At 42.7% G+C, this 18,368-nt stretch overlaps 1 protein-coding gene across 1 annotated transcript in view; it reads right to left on the bottom strand.

The window, feature by feature from the left end:
- Positions 1 to 18,368, bottom strand: part of MAPK3 (mitogen-activated protein kinase 3) — a 240,910-nt gene that overhangs the window by 101,759 nt on the left and 120,783 nt on the right. The window contains exons 5-8 of the mRNA XM_069244059.1: positions 12,032 to 12,146; positions 11,470 to 11,601; positions 5,587 to 5,696; positions 4,411 to 4,562 (exon numbers count right to left, since the gene is read on the bottom strand). Of these exons, the coding sequence (XP_069100160.1) occupies positions 4,443 to 4,562; positions 5,587 to 5,696; positions 11,470 to 11,601; positions 12,032 to 12,146 (477 nt within the window). The 3' untranslated portion in view covers positions 4,411 to 4,442. The remainder of the gene's footprint in view (positions 1 to 4,410; positions 4,563 to 5,586; positions 5,697 to 11,469; positions 11,602 to 12,031; positions 12,147 to 18,368) is intronic.

The following is an 18,368-nucleotide window of genomic DNA, read 5'->3' as shown; positions in this document are numbered from 1 at the left end:
GTGTCACCAGGACTCTGGAACAGGAGAGACTACGGCACTTGAGAGCCCTGTCCTCTTGACAGATGATGTCCCTTATCTAGACGGCGACTACAGGATCTAGCTGGAACAAAAATGTCAGGTACCATGGGAGAAATGGTCTTGCATCTTGACTTATGCCTTCCCTGGCATTACTTGCCCCACTTGCATAGAGCAAGTAGGGTAACCTCCACATATATGGGAAAACAGCTGTTTGTCAACACCTGTCAACACCTGTCAACACCTGTCAACACCTGTCAAGTGGTCAAGTCTACATGCTAATCTCCAAACTCTTACAGGATGATGAAAACCCAACATCTCGAGAGCTTAGTGCACTTTTTTTTTCCATGCATGCCAATTGATTTTAAAGGTAGCTCGTACTGATAGAAGCAAACAGACAGCAGATGTGCCCAAGATGGCTGGTGCCCAAACATAAAGGAGGATCTACTGATCAATGGTGAAAAAGGTGAGAGGAGTGATATGAGGCTGTACTGGACATCGGAGCTGAAGAAAGACAAGGACGGAAGTGGGAGGAGTGAGGGATGACCCAAGAGTATGCAGTCAAGACATGTCAGAAATCCACTCCAATCAGCAGCAAAACGGAATTTGTAAGAGTGGAGACATACATGCAAAAACAAGAAAGCTCTACTTTAGTAGCAACAAAAGTAGTTTCCAGCCCCACCACTGGTTGCAAAGGTATCCAACAAAGTAAGGAGCCAAGACGTAAGGTTAGCAACTAGAACTGTTAACATTTCAAAAATATCTAATTGATTTCCAAGTTTGAGCAGAGTTAGCAACTTGGTTAGCAAAGAAGCAAATCAAAGTGAGAAAATCCAATCAGGCAATCTGGGAACATTTGCTCTATGAGAAAAGCACAAAATCGGCATGACCAAGCAACTGTAGATGAAGCAGCAAATGAGGCATTCACCTCAGTTTCCTTCGAGGGCATGAAAAGCACGAGCTGAGCAAGCTACAAAGAAAGCAGTCCTTTGGAGGCATAATAAGAGGTGCATCTCGATTTCCCAGGGCACACTGGAAAAGAAGATGGCAAATAGGAAGAAAATTGAGATCTTCATGCGAATGGGGTGTACAACTCTGGCACACTGCCATCCCTGGGAGACAGCCATGCAGCCTATTTTCACACAGTTTCAGATAAACAAGTCACAGGATATCAAAAAGACTATTGAGTCAGCAAATCAAAATGAGGGTTAGGGTAGATACAGATGCGGTCAGAAAACAAAGCATGTTAAGGGTGAGTAGAGGGGCTCTCTGGGGAGAAAAAAAGGGGGGGTTGGGGTGGAGGCATACATTGCCCAGAATTATTAATAAGGAATACTGTAATGGCAATTTTTGTTTGTGCTCGTATTCAAGGAGTGCACTGTTTGGACGGCAAAGTTTTAGTCTGGATTCACAGTAGTAAACAGATTAACTTTGCAGGTCAACACATACTTGATTTGTTCTGAATGTCCAGCTGCATGGGAAATGGTGGTTCTGCTACATAAGAAAGGTAGGACCAAGAAGATATACCAATAACCCTTTATTTGTGTTCTTGCAAGAGTGTATTCATACTACCCTCAAAATCTTTAGTCTATGGCTCTAGCAGTGAGTTGTAGAAGTACTTGTCTTCCTCTGGCTTGCCCATAATTCTTGTAGGTGTAAGGGTGGGAGGAGGATGAATCCAGTGTTCGTTGTGGTAAATGCCACCATGAAAAAATCATCATCACAGACCTGTGCCCTTTCCTTCATAGCTTATATAAAAGAAAAGAAAAAAAAAAAAAAAAGAAAAAAAAAAAAAGCTATGCCTATACCAGAGAAAAGGGAGATGGTTTAGGTGCAAGGGGGACCAGGCAAGACCTTAAGATCTCACAATACCACTGTATCTTTAGCTGCCTTTTCAATTTAACGATAACTTCTTTTTACTGTTTTCTGTATCTTTATGTACTTAGCATATTTGCACATTTTTTTTTATTTTCACGCTGAGACACTTAGCAAAGTCTAGGGCGTTTATTGCGGCCGATTCTTACTTACCTTCTTCCTTATTTTATTCCCTGGTCCGCCTTGTTTCACACTGTTTGTGTAGATGGAGCAAAAGGCACTAAATCTGTTACCTTTGGGTGGACTGCAGTAGTTGCCACCTGAGGTCGGTTAGCAGTCCAGTGTTTCCAGCTTCAGGAATCGATTCCCTACTTAATGTGAGCCTGGCACAGACCCACCCAAAGGCCAGCCAGTCTACACTCATTCATGGCCTATCACCACCAGGCGCCAGGACTGCATCTCCTACTAGAGAGGCAAGTTGTTTACCTAGGATTTGTTACTCCAGTAACAAGCCAAAAAACGTTAAGGACTTCGAGGTATCACATAAGGATGTTAATTCTCTCTGTGCTTCTCAATTCCCACCTTGGTTGGAGAGCCCGTCCTCTTGTATTAATGGCAGCTTCTTTAGTGCTACCAGCCACTTTTGGTGGCATCTAGTGAGAAGGGGGACCCAATTTAACCTTGACGCAGTCACTACAGGATTAAATTCTCCAAGCCTAAAGATCCTCTTAAAGATTCATATCTGAATTTCCCAGCGAACACCTTACGTTAAAAGCCCTTTATTCTAACGCAAGGTCTACTCCTAAACGTGACTAAATTATGGGACTTGCTTTTTTCCTTCCATCCTGATATCTGTTTTATCACAGAAAATTGGCTTAACTCTCTTGCTCTTTCTTGCATCCCTAAGGCATTCCCTGAAGAATATAGGCTGGCTAGACTGGACTGAGAATCCAGGTTGGGAGGTGCATTGGCTATGCCCTTCTTGGACTCCCTGAAGGTTGAGATCACAGACTCCTTTCTCTCCGACTGGATGGAGCTATGTGTTTTTAAGATGGAGACTACTTATGGCGACTTCTGCAAAGGCATGTTAGTTTATTGCCGCCTCTGGCTCTTTTTACTCATGGACTGCCCATACCAGGATTCTTTTTCTCAGGCTTTGGATGCAGTTGTCCTTTTTAAACAGGGCTCTCTCAATGCTGTCAGATACCCTACTCCATGGTACTTAGCCAAACTGAGAACTAAAAAAACAACTTGAAGAAGACTGTAAAGGAGATGGAGTGTCACAAAATCTGCCTCAAATAAACAGGCATACAAACCAGCCCTATGGGTCTACCATAAGAAGATTAGTGAAGGACATTGAATCTACACTATTAACAGGATTGACCAAGCTAGCAACTCTGCTAAGGAACTGTTTAAGGTGCTAAATTAATTTACTAAGCCTCACACCTCTGTATCTGTCACTCCAGCTTCACAAACTGTGCGACTCATTCGCGGACCACTTTGAGGGGGAAAATCAGAACATTAATCAGAACTTTCCCAATACATCTTCATTGCTATCTGCTTCATCTACTTTATCTGTGGTAGATAATGATAAAAGTCAAACTGGGATGGGATTACCTTCTGACTTCTGTTTCTCTCCTCCACCTCAATACACCCCCCCCCCCCTTTGCACAGGGTGGCCACTGGCAACCTTACTTTCACCTTCCGTCACGTCTTTGTTAAATTTATCCCTTAATTAAGCAATAATGCCACTGGGGTGGGAGTCTGCGCAGGTTTCTACTATTTTAAAGAAATCTAATACCAACCCTAATGAGCCTGCCAACTACTTGCCCATTTCGCTCCTCGCCTCTAATGTTCTAGAGGCTCTTGTGAATAAACAACTCTGCTCCTACGTGGATGAACACCATTGACTTGACCCCAAGCAGTCAGGCTTTAGAGCTTTTCATAGCACGGAAACTGCACTGAAGTAGCTGTAGTCCATTTCATCAGACTGTCACTAGATGCCAGCATGCCCATCTTACTCGACCGGTCAGCCATGTTCGACACACCTCTCTCATTCCATGCTTGTTCATGGACTCAGACAGGCAACTATGGGAAGGCCCCAGATTCGCTTGTAGACTAGGTCTAGTATGGATTTGCAGTCCTGAATAAGGCATCAAAAATGCTTGCTGCAAATGTAAACAAAAAAAGGCTTTCTGTATATAATGCGCTTATGAGACAAAGAACTTAATGTGTGATGAGTCACAGTGCTTTTGGGATGTGAAAACGTAACACAGCCCCTAATAAAATGCAATATAAGCACTCCATAGTGACAGAATTAAACAACAAACTGTGAGGAGACAGACAAATTTATACAAGGTGGGAGCATGTGTTAAGTCCACAAAGAAGTGCATCCGTGGAGTGATCAGGTTTGGGATATTATCCTTTGCAGTTTACAGGATAGCGCTATTCTAATACCCTGAAAAGCTATGATACAATACAAGGAGGACACAAAAAGGGAGAAATGCCCAAAGAGAAGCATTAATGTCAGGAATTTCCTGTTCACTGCTGTGATATTTTGTGCCACAAAATCACACTCACCAAGCAGGAGCTCAGGCTGTGCGGCTTGTGGTTCAAGGCACCTGGTAACCGGGCTGGAAGCGTGCGGTCTCCTCGTAAATAAGCTCCTTCAGTTTTTCCTTGGGCAGGTCATCGAGCTCCATGTCAAAAGTAAATGGCTCCTCTGCAACTGGCTAGAGACAGGATAACGAATTGTAGAAAAATCAATGAAGTGGACGCCCAGACCAAGGACACTATCATCCCAAATATAAGCAAAGATACCAATACTGCATAAGTGTACTCCACCCATTCAAACTATTAATCAATCACATAGACCGGACATCTTTCCAACTAGAAGTCAGGTGGTTGGCAAAGCAAGTGGCCCATTTCTAGCTGGCGTGGGAGTAGCAAGTTTTGCCCATGTGTTTATGAAAACTGGGTTATTATCAAATGCATTGGAGATATCTGGGCAACCACAATCAAGACAAACACACACACACACACACACACACACACACACACACACACACACACACACACACACACACACACACACACACACACACACACACACACACACACACACACCCTCCACCCTATTTTCTTAAGTATTTTTGAGGACCACAATCAAGACAAACACACACACACACACACACACACACACACACACACACACACACACACACACACACACACACACACACACACACACACACACACACACACACACACACCCTCCACCCTATTTTCTTAAGTATTTTTGAGGAGGGGTTTGGCAAGTGGTTAGGTTCAAGTGTTGGTGTTCTGAATGATAAAACTGCTCGCTATAGCATTGACTGGAACTAGACAATTGGCAGATCTGTATCATGTACTGCTGGGGATGTGTTCAGTGCGAGGAAATGTGACTCAACACCTATGTTAAGTCTGCTGATGAATGAATGTCAAAATCGTGCTCCATATGTTGATGGAGTTGGTTAACAGGTGGCCCTGTCATCAGCCAAGCCCCATCAATAAATAGGAGTACAATCCACTACCTGCCCCGAAAAGATAAGCAACTCCACATGACCCAGAGCTACGCTAATAAGGTCCACTGCTTCTTAACAGTTGATCTGCTCCCACCCTCTCACTGCCCCAACTCCCCAGTGGCCCTCCCCTTCCACTGATTTCATTCGGTCTCAGTCATCGGGCCTGATCTCCATCTCTCCCACTGGTGCATACCTCATCAGAAGGGTCATAGTACTGCTCCAGGTATGAATGAGCTAGCGCCTCCTCCACTGTAATCCGCCGGTTTGGGTTGAAGGTCAGCATTTTATCTAAAAGGTCGAGGGCTGAAAAAAATGTCAAAGTGAACATAGTGAACATAGCAACAATCTCTTGATATGTTTAAAAAAAAAAAAAAAAAGAAAAAAAAGTCTGGAATTGCACGTTGCTGTTGGGTGCTACTCACCCTATCATATGCACACTGCCTTCTTCCATGACGGCAGACAGGAAGCTCTTTTCTAGAATCAAATCCCAAAAAGTGACATCCCGACATACGGTAGTAGAGCAGAAAGCCATGGGAAATGACATACCGTAAAAGGACAACCCATAAATCTTTAGGAGGGAAGTTTAAGAGTATCAAGTCAGGGCACATCCTCGAGGATGTTTTAAGCCAATGACATGCTAGAGTTTCGGTTTGCTCTTTTGAAACAAACAAAATCTATAACATGGGTCAGCTTATTACAGACTGGGTAAATTTGTGGGATGGAAGTCCTGTTAAAGGTCACTATGTAGATAACTGGTATGCGTCAGATGCAGAGTAAACGATAACTGCAAACTTAGGGGTTTCTAGCCTTTTCAAAAGCCCAATAAGCACATGGCACTACTTTGTTAATGATAAAAGCAATCAGAGAAAGCAAAAAAAAGTTCAGGTATAAGACTGTCAGATCCTTGGGGATTTGGGCTCTTGTATTAAGGTATTGAATAAAGTGTAAGACGGAGGTGAAGGTCAAGCATACTGGAAAGTGAGGAGTTTTAACCAAGGCCAGGAGGCCCACAACAGCTATATAGAGCCTGTGTTGGGAGTAGTGTTTTAGTCAACGCAGATTCCCAGGGACAAAAGTGATATCCAAATAATGGGCTCTCATCATGAGAGCAAGGAAACGTGAGTTCTTGTAATCCTAGTTCCCCCCCCATGTGGGAATAGTCACTTAAGTGAAAGTGTTGAACAGTTCCACCTGTGAGATTTCAAAACGCTTTTTATAAAAATAAATGGCTTTTTTTTTTTTTTTTAAATGAGCATTCTTATAAGCCTTGCAGGAGGCCACAGCATAAAGGTGAAGACTGTTTATAAATTAGACATTTTTTAAAGTAAAATACTCCTCAAAGAATATTTGCAGCTTCTATTTTCCCATCATGCATTATCCTGGCAACTTACTCAATTCGTATTAAGCATTATCCGTTTTACCCTTTTAAAACTGTAACTGGCATGTTGTTTATGACTTCAATGAAGATTTTCCCAAGATAGACAACAAGGGATATAAGAAAGTAACATTTCCATCTCCACTCCCAGATTATCACAGATAGTCAAATTCTTGACTAAAGTGGAAAACTTATCCCGAAAACAAAAACAGAAGAAACTAGCACAATGAAAAAATACCGAGTAGGGAAAAATAAACAAAAAATCCTCAAAACTGCTTGGTCCATTTGGATATCTGCTCGAGTTCAAATCCAAACAACATTTTGTTGAGTGTTCTGTACGAATCTCCAAGTCGCCACTTTTGTAACATCAGCTAATTGAAACATACCACAAGAAGCTGCAGTTGCCACATTGTTTTTTGTAGAAGAAGATGTGGATTTACTAGGCAGTTTGTTTTTCCAACCAGATTATGCATGACAACACCTGTGCAGAACTGGGAAGCTTAGAATTGGGTGTGCCACTCCTAACCGAACCTTAATGAATAATTCGCTTAGATTTGATAGTATCTTTAGTTTAAGCAAAATATATCTGAGAACTCTGGCATCTAGTATGTGTAATGATCTATCACCTGGAGATGACAGATTCAAAGATGATAACAGGCAAGTGTAAGATTTGGGTCACATGAAAATCTGAGACACTTTGGGAAGAAGACTAGTTCCTATTAGCACCCATTTGAAAAGGAAAAATTAACACTGTATGGTTCCTCAGAACATGTAGCCTCAATTTCAATAATTTACAAGCCACTCGAAATGGTAATCAGGCTGCATTCCAAGGCAGATATGGTAAGGAAGCTTCGCATTTGGGTTCCAATGAGGGAGAAATTACTTTCTTGGGGATCAAATTCAAATAAGAGCATGGTTTTCTACAGAATGGAAATACCTCATTCTTTCCAATAAATCGTTTATCTCAGCAACATTAACAAGTAAATCAGAGGACATTAAATGGTATAATATTTATCTTAACAAATAAGAAACATTTTGACCGAATCCAGCAGGTATAACAAGACTGCCTCTTCCTGCTGTGTGCTTGGCTTATTAGTGTTCTGTGCACACAAGATGTAAAAATCATTTTGACTTTAAGACGCAAATCGATCTGGTAGAGAGACGTCTCGCCTACCTTAAGATGCTCATTCAGTTCTTACAATTTTTTTAATGGCCCAAATATACTCAGCGGCCAAAAGGCCAAGCACAGTGATGGGAGGCTTAAAGTGTTGAAAATGTGGCCTTTAGCCTGGAGCGAAAATATGGTTTTAAACGGAGTCCTCTTATTGTTTTTTTCCTTTGGGGGTGAGGTGGGAGATAGACAGTGATCTCTCACGTCAAGGGAATTGACAAAACATCAATATTTCCGATACTCTGACTTTCTTTTCACTTTTGAAAATCCCAATCTAATTTGGAGGGCTGAAATCCAAGGAATTGCTGGTTAAGTATAAAAACATTTTCCTCACCAATTAATAATTGTATTGTTCAGTGCCCCTGGTTCATTGAAAGTGGAAGCAAAATTTGGGCATGCCCGATTTTCTTAAGTAACAAACCGGTCCTGCTTTGGGATAAGCTAACTGGAAAAAAGGTCTAAGAAGGCACGTTACAGTTGCAAATTCACCTGCCTAGGAAATCTCAAATAATTTGTTTTTTACACCTAGAGGATGAACCACTTTGAATGTAAGACTGCTTTCAAATGACCACCTCCATATGGCCTGAGCTTCCAGGAAAAGAATTCTTGATCTTGTACCCACCTTTGCTTGCTTAGATAATACACTGCTATAGCACTCACTGTATGTGGTTGGTGCTTCTAAATGTGCTCCCATCCTAGAAGATATACACCACAGACAATGGCTTGTTTTAGTGAAACATGATAAAACGAATGTCATCAGAATAAGTGCTCCCAGTAGGGTCTTTGTGCTGTAACTTCTGTGCTGGTATGGAGGCCTCCAGCTGATTTGTGCACCCAGTATAAAGAAAAAATGAATTTGACCTGTGTGAAAGAGCTTTTTGAAAGACAGAACGACGAAGCTGCAAATGGCACCTGTCGGGCCTGCTAAAAGATCAAAATGAAAAAATCTAAGGATCGCTGGTATTTGGGGGTGGGTTCAGGAACAATGGAGACACTCAATGCTTAGCCCGAGGAGGAACAAAAGACAAAAAAACAAGGATGGTGAGTGGAAGGCAGTGAATGGGTTTTAGGGGAAGGGGGAGGGGCAGGGAACTACACAGTGGACAGGGCTGGCATATGTTGGGAAGCATCGCACACAGGGAAGCTAAGGGAGTTTGAAAGGACATGCACTCTTACAGTGCTGAAAGAAAATGGTAAAATGTCTATGGTCAATGGGAGAGGCAAACACAAGAGGAAGAAGGCAAGTAAATGAGTGATAAAGCCAAACAATGGTAAGCAATAGATGGTCCGTTAAGACCACTGTACATTTTTGGTATGGCCCAAAACAGCCTTTCTCCTACAGTCATAAGGGGCTAATCTTAAGTGAATCACAGAAGAGCCTGAAATCTAGAAGATATACAGTATTTTTCGAACAATGGCTTATCCTTGTATTTGGACAGTTTTTGGTATACCACTAGATGATATATCTTATTTTGCTACACAGCTACTTCCATGTAGTGTTTACAATATTCATACATTGAGGCATGCGGAGGCTATTCATGAATTGAGGCATGCTGAGGTTACCAAACTCTACAACATCAGGAGTCACACTGCCAAGTTCAGTCTTGAGTTCTTGCAGCCATGCTTTGCTGTTCTCCAGTGCCATCAAGTGTGAGAATATTGGATATGTCTGTTGCAACATTCATTAAATGGGGAACAACTGATTTGATGTATCTAATGTGTTGCAATTATTATTAAAGTCATTCTTGACATTATGAACTTGTTGAAGACTAGTTAAGTCAGTGGGAACGATACATAAATACCCACGACTACACATTCTCATTGGATTGTTTGTCAATGATCTCCAGTCATTCTACTGGGCTACGAAGGTAGAATATGGATGATGTGCACCAAAGACATACTAGCAAATGGCACAACAGAAAGTATGATGCTGTCAGATGTAAACTAAGGGACAGATGGGACTCATAAAACATGAAGAATATGTTACTGCAGTCACCATAGTGGACTTTGCACAGGAGGTTAGAATCTGTATAGCATTTTAAATCACTTCAACGAGGGAAATAAGGCTTACAAGTATATTATTGTGTTTGTATTCCATCTGCTTGCAGGTTTCTAAGGCCCTTCACTCATTCGAAATACACTTCAGATTGACTGTGTACTGTAAACTGTACAACTTGATTATGAATTAAGCAGTATGAATTTCAAGACTATTGAAAAAGATTTTTAATTACTCTTAGAGTTAAATAAATATTGAATGTTATAATATAAAAAGAATTCGGGAACTCATTTTGCAGAGAACTACAGCCCATACTGCAATGTAGCACACTGCTTTTCGTGCATTCATTTTCACTTGCTAAACCAGGCAAGAGCATGTGGACTGCACGCCACAACTTTTGAAGAGGGGGATACAAATTGTTTAGGAAACCAGAACAGAAGTGTGGCACGGAGAGACTCCACAGACAAAAGCACCGGTCACTCCCGCTGCTTGTGCTTGCACTCTGGCTACCTCAAGATATCCTTCCCTCCATTTCTATTCCTCCCTCACCACCAGAACCACTATTTTCCTCATCCCTTCTCTTTCACCATTCATCTGCTGCTTTTACTCAACCTCACTTTTTACACTCTACTTCTCATAACTTGCAACACTCTTGCCACACTCTTTCCCTTGCCTCTCAACCCAGCTAAGCCCTCAACCCTGGCCCCTTCAGCTCCCCATTTCTTCCCTCTTACCACGACCCCTTACCCAGAACCTCTCCTTGCTCGCCACACACAATATTATCAACCCGCCCAACATCATATCTCTGCCTTCAAATCTCTGCAGCCCAACACCACCTTCCACCTCCACTTATCCAAGCACTGTTCCGTAAGACCTGAAAAGAAAACAAAACTCCCCTTTTAACATTCTTGACAATGAGAGCGCTCATTGTCTCCTACTCTTCCCGACCGCACCCTCATAGCATCCCCATTTCTTCCCAGTCTTCTCTGCCCCTCCCCATCTCCTAACAGGTTGTTTCTCTTCAATTCCTCTAACCACTCTTATCCATTCAAATACCACCTCGGGCTCCTGGAGTCTGACAGTGAAGCCCCTTATCGGTCGCTTCAATTCCTCATCAAAAGTCTTAAAGGCAGTGAAAGAAAAAAAAGGGCTCTTCAAAGACAATAAAAGAAAATGTACAAAACTAAAAAGAGCTTTACTTCCATTACAGAGTATAAAAGCCAATAAGAAGAAAGTTAATAAAGACTTGATTACGTGACTTCCAATCTCTAAGCAATCTGTCCATCAAGAAAACTACACAGTCATCACCAAATTCCATTATCCAGAAGGCACATCTACTGGAACAGCCATTCACAAGATCGGAGATACTGGCAGCCTACCTCATCTTAAAAGCACAAGTCCCTGTACTCCAATCAGCAGGTGAGACAACAATCCCAACAGTTGGTAATAGACAAAAGCCAGGTACAACAGTGGTATACAACACAAAACATTTAATTCTAAAATGCCATAACAGGCATGATACAGCGTCCTCTACCTTTGGCATCTGCCTTTGGGAAGAGCCTGCTCCAGGGCACTTTAGACTTTTGAGGCAGTGACTGCAGATAATTCCGTGCTTTAAGGTTGATAATGCAGTTCAGGTCATCCTGTGAAGGTGAACCAAGGATCCCTGCAAAAGAAAGGGATAAGGACTGTCAATAGAGTCCCTATTATCACAACCTGCCCACCTGAGATGTTGTTCAATGACAGAAACAGCTTACTAAAGTAATACAGTCATATTTTGTCCTACAGCAACACAGTTCCAACTAGACATCAGTTTTACACTGGCCTAGAAGCAGCAGTTAGAATAGGCTTCACTCTGCAGATGTGTATTCCTAGTAATTTGCAGAGAACCATCTTACAAATTTTTACAAGCAGCTGAAATCTATTTTCACATCGTTAGATGTAGCAATTACTGACGATAACTGTGCAGTGAGCCTTTCACACACAAATACATAATCAGATTACGACTCTGGAGAGAGACATTCTTTGGGGCAATAAACAAGACAGGCTACATAACTGGTTCAGCATGTCAAATTCCTTCCCTGACACTGTCTTACCAAGGATGTGGTTCAGCTGGTCCAGGTAATGTTTTCCAGGAAAAATAGGGCGGTTGGAAAGCATCTCTGCCAGGATACAACCGACCGACCAAATGTCAATGGATTTGGTGTAACCCTGGAAAGGAGAAAATGTGAAATGGTGAGAGCCCCAGTAAACATTACAAAAACAAAATCATATGCACATATTACAGAAAGATCATATGCACTTGCAAACCATGAAAAAGCCAACCAATATCAAAACATAAAGTGGAAAAGGTGATGGAGATTGTGGAAATATAGGAAATATCCTGCTTATTAAAAATAACAAAAAGAAAATATATAGGTCATTTTCTACTCAATTCACAGATTCCAGTAGCAGGGTATGCATCAACAAAACAAAATTATAACTAGAGTTCCAAGTTTTATGGCAGTCATTTCCATATGCATTCACTAACCATTACTTTTTTTTTTTTTTAATCTTACTTTTATTTATGGCTCGTGAAAACATGGATTTGCAACAATTATAGTAAAAATGTAACAAACTGAAAGATGTACACCTACACCTCGATATCTATTGGGTTTGAGTTAGGAGTGGGTGGAATGTGTCTTTCTGCCTGCAGAATCTGTTACTCAGTGTTAGTCTTGTGATGCGGAGTTCAGGCCAGATTCCACTAATCGCTGTACAGCAGATTTTTTTTTCCTGCAAGGATCCAGGAATAAGAGTGAGATATGACGTCCCCAGCGCCATTTTGTAACATGGGCGGTCGAGTGACAGGGATGCTATTGAGTTAATTTCCTGCTACTCAAGTATATTTTCTACTTGAGCGGCAGCAAAATCAACTTGAATGTCTATGCTCTCTTGGGCACAGCATTGTGCCGTTCATACTGATTTTTCATTGCTGCGCGTGCTACTGATGTTAAATTGCAGCACGAGTAGCGCTACATGCATATTACCTCCCGTTGGCAGAACAACTCAGAACCTCTGAGGTTTTATGTAATTCCGCAGAATTCTGAGGAGTGAAACCTCGCGAGTTCTGCCCACCATTAGTATGTGTGCTAAGCAGTCATACAATAAAATACTTAACTTAATCCAAAAGAATTGTGCAGTTAACTCTCTGCATATCTGCAGGCATTTAGGTTTAAGCCTCATTATGAAATCTAATTACTTTTCATCCCCTAGGCGGTCAATCTACTCAGTGATTTGCCCAACACTTGGGAATAGCGGTACAAAACAAAAATGACACTTTTTTTTTTTTTTTAAACAAATACAGAAACAAGTTGCTTAACATCTTCTTTTATGCTTAAAAAAAATCTGTGAAAACTGGGAGCATTGGTCATAACAAATGACATTAGAGATATCAGATTGGGCTGCTTTAAGCAATCAAATATTTATCAGGCAGATGACCAAGTCTCGAGTTTCACAGCTTCTTCCTCCAGTCCAATAAAAGATGGTTTTGCAAATGTTTACAGTTACCACGTCCCTATCCTGCACCTAAATTTACAGAGCTACAATAGTTTCAAATATATGAAATGCTCTTCAGAGATTATGTCAACAGTACACAAAGGTAAACTGAAGTCTAGAAGATGGCTCCTGGGATGGTACAAAGTGAAACATCAGTTAAAGAATAAAGTAGGGGTTGGTTAACTAGCACACCAAACAATTGTCCTTGTTTTGGTAGAGGCAGAATAGTAGGGTGGCAGTAAGGTAAGACTCTAGACAGACTGAGCAAGGGATTTTTTTTTTTTTTTTTTTTTTAAAGTGTCCAGGCGGTAAACTGAAGAGCTTTCTAGGGATTAGGAGTGTGGGTCGAGGGACAGAGATGGTACAAAAAAAGAAGATCAAGGGTTTTGTAGTGTGTGAGGGAAGACTGACTAAATTTCTTTTGGACGTAAACAGATGGCCTAGGACTGAAGCAATGTTGTATACTATTGTCAATATTAAATGCTGTGAACATCCTGAAGAAAACCCATATAGAAAATGCAGCAAATAAAATCACGTCAACTTTTTCTTGCTAAAAAAAATAAGGAGTGGAGTAATCCAAATAGGCACATACAATAATTGGTTTAAATAGAAACAAATTACCAAAACAGCACAGAAATATAAGACAGCCTGTATGCTGCAACATGCATACACGCATAATTAGAAGAAAACCAGTAAGTTGTTTTTACTCAAAATCAATAAGAACTCTCAGTAACAATAAAGAAATAATTGGGATGTTTAAGAACCCAGGGACAACAAAGACTAAAAGGCCTATGGAGGATACACACAATCCTGACCGTGGATGTCACAGTGAAGTCTGATAGGAAGCGTGGTGCCTTTGGTAACACACTTTCTGGTGAATGCTCTATCTAACCACAGATTCCTCACCTTGTGAATACCCCCAGGACCAGACTGGATCTGGAGAATCTTACCAACAATTCCCACACAAGTTGATAGGTGGTACTGTGCGGCTCAGTGTTGGGTCCGTCTTACTCCAAAATTGATGTCGGGCCCCTGGATAGCCACCACCTCCCGATGTTGACATTAGTTTCTTTCTGATCCTTGTCACTCCGTCAGATGCACAGCCCTTAGAAAACTGGTGCCATTGTTCAGATCTCTAGAGTGTGATCGTATTAATATGGACTGAAAGAGTCCATTCCATAGAACGGAGAGGATAGTGGATCGATGAAAAATCTGCAGTTAGATAGAATATCCACCAGAAAGAGTTACCAAAGTTAAGCAACTTTTTTTTTTTTTCTTCTAATGGATACTTCCAGCTGCAAATAGAACAACATGTGAATGGATCCCAAATAGTACTTCTCCAGGTGGAGTGTCTGGAAAATGACAGACCAGGAAATCCTGCAGGATAGACCAGGCAAAATGCTTTTTTCACTGAACCTGGCTATTCAGGCAGTATGCTTCATGAATATATGAATGGACGCTCACGGAGCAGCCTGGCAGATGTCCAAGACAGGCACATAGGAAGCCAGTACAGTGGTGGCAGCTTTCACTGTGGAAGAATGAGTGTGTAAGTCTTCCAGTGGCTGTTTCTTTGCCATCCCATAACGGATCTTGATGCATAGTGTACACCTCGATGTGGTCGTCTTCACTGCTTTCACACTTTCACCTCCGAGAAGCCCACGAAAAGCTGATTGGCCATCAGATGTTCTCTGGTGCAGTCAATACAGATGCTCAGGATTCTCTTGGGGTCTAGACAATGGAGCTGTTCTTCCTCCTCAGTGGAGCAAGAAGGGATGAAAAAGCTGGTAAGGTAAAGGACTGCCCTATGTGGAAGAGCATGCTGACATTCAAGAAGGTAGAGTAGCCTTTGCCCAAAGAACCAGTTTGTCCAAAAAAAACATTAGTATATGGCTGCTAGAGCAACAGGTTTTGCAATTGGCTCACATGACGAGCTGAGGTTTTCACAATGAGAAATTTTATTTTCAGTGTCGAGAAAAGTAGAGACCAACCGTGCATCGGTTCAAATGGGACACACATTTGAAAGGTGAGAACTCAATAAGGCCCACTGCAACCTCAGAAATGGTGTTGGTGGAACATACGGACCAGCAGTTTCAAGAAAGGAATCACAATAGGTGATTTGAAAAGAGATGGGTGATCAAGTAGACGTAAAAAGGGTTGACAAATAACCTTTAACAGTTGCGATAGCAAGGCCTTGCTAGGCTAAAAAAAAGACAAAATAACAGTATGTCTGCTAATTGTCTCCAGAGAGGCTGGATGTTGCAGGATGAACACCACATAACACATTTCTCCTCCAAGTGTCCCACAAACAGTTTTGGTGGAGAAACACCTGGCTGCCAATATGATAACAACTACTTAAGGACAATAAACAAAAGCCATCCATCAACTGTTGCTTCTCAATCTCGAAGCATAGAGCTGTAAGTGGTACAGGCTCAGGTGCAGAACCATGCCCTGCTACTGTCGTAGAAGGTCCTCCCAAAGAAGCAGCTGGATTAAAGAACAGATGCTCATGGCCGGGAGATCCAGGTGTCACTCTCCTTGCCCAGTTCAGGGCCACTAGGATTACTTTTTCCTGATCTTCTAGACTCTGGGCAGGACAACGCAATAGGAAGGTGTACATCAGTCCAGAGCTACAGTCTAAGTGGAAGGCATCTCCAAGAGAGAACTGGCTTGCGAATGCCAACGCGCAAACGTTGACCCTGCACATTATCCATGGTTGTGGAAAGATCAATCTAGGCTTCTCCCCCATTGTTTGAAGACTCCTTCTGTCACTTCAGATAGTAGTTGCCAATCTGCTTGGCAACTTCCTTGGAGTTTGTCCACCCTGGCGTTTAAAGATCCTGCCAGATGTTGTTCAATAAGGAAGATGCCTTGATGATTCAGCCACTTCGAAAGGTACAAAGTCTCCTGGGAAAAGACCCACGTCCCTACTCTGCCGTTTATTGAAGTACCACGTGGTGGTAGTGTTGTCCGTGAGAACCTGTACCTGTTCGCCAAATGCTTTCAGTACCAAGCCTATCACTTGCAACTCCAACACGATGTGGAGACAGGCTTCTGCCGAAGCCCTCTGATCAATACATCCCCCAGATGACTTCCACCACGATGCATCGATCACAACCATTAGCTCTGGGTGTGGGTAGGGAGATGTATGCACCCCCCAGTCTGATCCCTTGCCTCTGTCTTGAAAGGCTTTAGAGGCCTGTTGCGATAGGGTGTGCTGCTGAACTGCTGGAATTCTCTTCCAAAGCCATGAAGGGGTGAAACTGCTGTACGGATGGTGCCAGCCCAAGGGAGAGAGCTATTGCTTTACTTTATTTAAAGCACTGTAGGGCTGAGTCTGCATTGTCTCCAAAGAGATGTGTGCCATTGAATGGCATATCCATAAGGGATTGTTAGAAGTCACTTGAAAAACTGGTGCAGTGAGTGTGGTGCCGAAGCACCAGGCTAGCCCAAATTTCCTACCCAAACAGTCAGTGGTGCCCAAGGCACAAGTGGATGGAATACTTCACTGCGTCTTGGCCATCTTGGATAAGGCATTGAACACTGGGCAGAAGTCATCTGGGATGGCTGGCAAGATGTCCCATAACTCATGCAAGAATCTCCCCCGGCGGTAGCTGGTGTGCACGGACTTGAGTGAAGTGCTGACAGAGCAGAAAATTATTTTGGCGAATGCCTCCAGGGGTTCTGACTCGTGTGTGTCTTGTGGGGTGGTCGGAAACACATTTTGGTTAAGTCGGCTTGTTGAGGCGTGCACCACTAGGCTCTCTGGAATAATGTGCTCAAGGAGAAAGCCAGGGTCCTCAGATCAGGCCTGTGCACACTTGCAATCAGAGTCTTGACTAGGAAGGGGTCCAAAGGAGATGGTGGGGGGGGGGGGGGGGGGGGGGGGAGGATTCGGGGTGCAGGGGGTTCCAAGATCTTGCCTTTGCCCAGGTACCCAATAGTGTGTCCATGAACACTTCATGAGGCGTCTGTCCAGGAAAAAGGCCCTCCGTGAGCACATTAGTTTTGAGTTCAGTAATGCAAGGTCCAAGACAGCGGCTGCTCTGCTTATCACAGTGGCAAAGGAGGCAGATTGCGCTGCAACTCTTGCAGTGGAAGATTACTTTAAACCAACACCAGGGTTTGTGTCTAGTTCACTGGTGTCCAGGAGGTCCAAAAAGAGCTATTCTTCAACATTTGACTTTCACAGTCATCTGTCATCAGGGTTATCATAATCGTGTGGCTGTGTCTCTGAATAAGAGTGGGGAAGTTGAAGCGGCTACAACCTCGGCCAACGACCCAGTAGAATAAAGGACTATTATTTCTCCCTCTGGCGTCTGTGCCACTGCTTGGAGCCGTGCAAGGAGTCTGGGCTAACCCCAAGGCGGGGTCGAGCAGCACACTTGGCATCAGAATGAATCCACCTGCGACAAACTGACAGTGGCCACTTCAGATCCTTAAGGCACCAAAAGTGCTCCAGAGGGATTCAGTCAGGTACAGAATATCCTATCCATGACCTCTTGGAATGTGTGGGGTTACTGTGGCCTTGTTGATGGCTCAGGGAAGTGGATGCACTAGGATAAGTGATGAGATCCGAGGACTGATACCTAGTTAGCAGCCTGGAGGCACCAAGGGAGTCAAACGGCCCCTCCCGGTGGGAGCTGTGCTTGGACTACTTGTTTTTATTCTTTTTTTAGTTTTTGGACTTACCTAATAAGTGGGACTTCGAGGATGAACTGTCTCAAGAACGGCCTCTGGAATGAGAGTGCATATGCGCCTTCAACTTCAACCTGGGCTGGGCCTTCCTCAATCTGTGATGGTGTTCTGCAGACAGAGGTTTGAATTGCAGTTCTAATTTGGCTTCAGTTTCATCAATACACACTTGCTGCATGACTTTGAATAGTGTTTGGTGCCCAG

Source organism: Pleurodeles waltl, chromosome 7, assembly GCF_031143425.1.
Source record: "Pleurodeles waltl isolate 20211129_DDA chromosome 7, aPleWal1.hap1.20221129, whole genome shotgun sequence".
NCBI lineage: Eukaryota > Metazoa > Chordata > Amphibia > Caudata > Salamandridae > Pleurodeles > Pleurodeles waltl.
Note: the sequence above shows the minus strand (reverse complement) of the source record. Positions and strands in the feature narration are given on the sequence as shown.